The sequence below is a fragment of the Rhipicephalus microplus genome, chromosome 4 (genome assembly GCF_043290135.1).
Source record: "Rhipicephalus microplus isolate Deutch F79 chromosome 4, USDA_Rmic, whole genome shotgun sequence".
NCBI classification, from domain to species: Eukaryota; Metazoa; Arthropoda; class Arachnida; order Ixodida; family Ixodidae; genus Rhipicephalus; species Rhipicephalus microplus.
Window position 1 is genome coordinate 62,219,005 of NC_134703.1, and position 2,063 is coordinate 62,221,067.

A 2,063-nucleotide genomic window follows, 5' to 3' on the forward strand; every position below is an offset into this window, starting at 1 on the left:
ATAGGAAGCTCATGCTCCTTTCCCGTCCAGCCGTGGCTCAGCAAAGATGACTGATTGATATGTGGGGTTTAACGTCCCAAAACCACCATATGATTATGAAAGACGCCGTCGTGGAGGGCTCCGGTAATTTTGACCACCTGGGGTTCTTTAACGTGCAACCAAATCTGAGCACACGGGCCTATACACATTTCCGCCTCCATTGGAAATGCAGCCGCCGCAGCCGGGATTCGATCCCGCAACCTGCGGGTCAGCAGCCGAATACCATAACCACTATAGACCACTGTGGCGGGCCCAACAAAGCCTATTTGCATTTGGACCTGGTGAATCGATTGATTGATTTGTGGGGTTTAACGTCCCAAAACCACCATATGATTATGAGAGACGCCGTAGTGGAGGGCTCCGGAAATTTTGACCACCTGGGGTTCTTTAACGTGCACCCAAATCTGAGCACACGGGCCTACGACATTTCCGCCTCCATCGGAAATGCAGCCGCCGCAGCCGGGATTTGAACCCGCGATATGCGGGTCAGCAGCCGAGTACCTTAGCCACTAGACCACCGCGGCTGGGCATTTGGACCTGGTGAAGTAGCCAGACACTGCCAAAGAATATTTTGTGATAGTCATTCGAAAGACCTTCGTGTATCGAGTTCGTGTGGTCACTTCGTTAAAGAGGAGGAAAAACAAACAAAAGAAATACTTTTCTACGGATGTGACATTCTTGTGTGTGTTCTTGTAACTTTTAACGTGTTGTAATGTGACCAATTGATGCAATGTATATAAAAACACCAGTATTTGTGCATAAAACAGAGTAAATAAAAAGTAATAATAAAAAAGAATTTAGATTCCATATAAGTGTGATCAGTCATGGGAAACACATTGCAAATAGTTTATAGAAGCCGAGCATGTTCCACAAACTATTGCCGTTCGCACAAAGATGGCGCGCATTAGACTATCTAAAATGCAGTGTGTGACGGATTTCGCACTCACCACTACCAAGTTTTTTCACATGTGCGAGCCTCCACTCCTTATAACACGGCCGCTGTAGTCGGTACGAGTGCGCTTTATCAGAGTAGTGTAATCATTTGTGCGAATATGTTTTCAATTTTCTCTATACTGTATATAACTCTCATGCTCTGTGGCCCTGCAAGAGCGCATTGTACGAAGTGTACGTATGACATACTTTACTTTATGTAACCATACAGTACTAAAGTTGGCGATGTTCGACCACGCCGCGTTGGTGCCGCTCTTCTCCCTCATCCATCTACTTTCACTACTCTGTCGTACCTGTGTGCGTGCGTATGTGTATGTGCAAATGAAAGTCAATAAATGAAACCAAATCGCATCTCTTGTGCAGGGAATCCGGTGCACTGCGACTGCAAGGTGTCGTTTCTGCTCGGCTACCCCGATTCGTGGGCGTATCCGGAGTGTGGCTCACCAGAGCCACTCAACGGTGTTCCCCTCAAGGATTTAACGCCAGAGAAACTAGGGTGCACAGAAGAAAAGCTTTCCTAAGAGATTCAACTGAACCGAACACCCACTTCACAGATGACAATATTAAAGACGGTTTCGTGCGGCATACCTTTGCTAGCGTGTTTTGAAAAGCGGACGAAATAATTATTTATTTAAATAACATTTATAATTTTTGGGTTAATTGGTCAAATCAAGGTGTATGACTGAGTGTAAATGATTATGCACGTGCGACTCCAACATGTGTTGTTGTCGATCTTGAGGTCGTGTTGCTCATAGCTGCATTCAAAGTACTTTATCAGTGCTGCTATGGATGATCGCTCTATATGTTTCAGACTTTGCTTACAGAGACATCCTCTGTGCGCTGTAGACCGCAGATGTGAATTAACAGTGCTTTTTTTTCTCTAGATTGTTTGTTATAGTTCTGAATCTTTTGCACAATTTCAGTATGACCGGCTCTAGCACTTCGTATATTTACCATCCCCGAACGTCCTCATATCTAAAATGAAATCTGAACAGTGGGTCTCGATGGTAATTTCCTTGATTTTGGCATCAACTAAGACTGCAGTCACAACAGGTAACTGGCTATTCATTATG

The 2,063-nt window shown here is 44.7% G+C and overlaps 1 protein-coding gene across 2 annotated transcripts in view; it reads left to right on the plus strand.

The window, feature by feature from the left end:
- LOC119172064 (toll-like receptor 2) overlaps positions 1 to 1,575 on the plus strand; it is an 18,269-nt gene extending 16,694 nt beyond the window's left edge. For both annotated transcript variants that reach the window (XM_075892867.1, XM_037423035.2), the window contains one exon: positions 1,354 to 1,575. In XM_075892867.1, the coding sequence (XP_075748982.1) occupies positions 1,354 to 1,511 (158 nt within the window). In that variant the 3' untranslated portion in view covers positions 1,512 to 1,575. The remainder of the gene's footprint in view (positions 1 to 1,353) is intronic.
- The last annotated feature ends 488 nt before the right edge of the window (positions 1,576 to 2,063 follow it).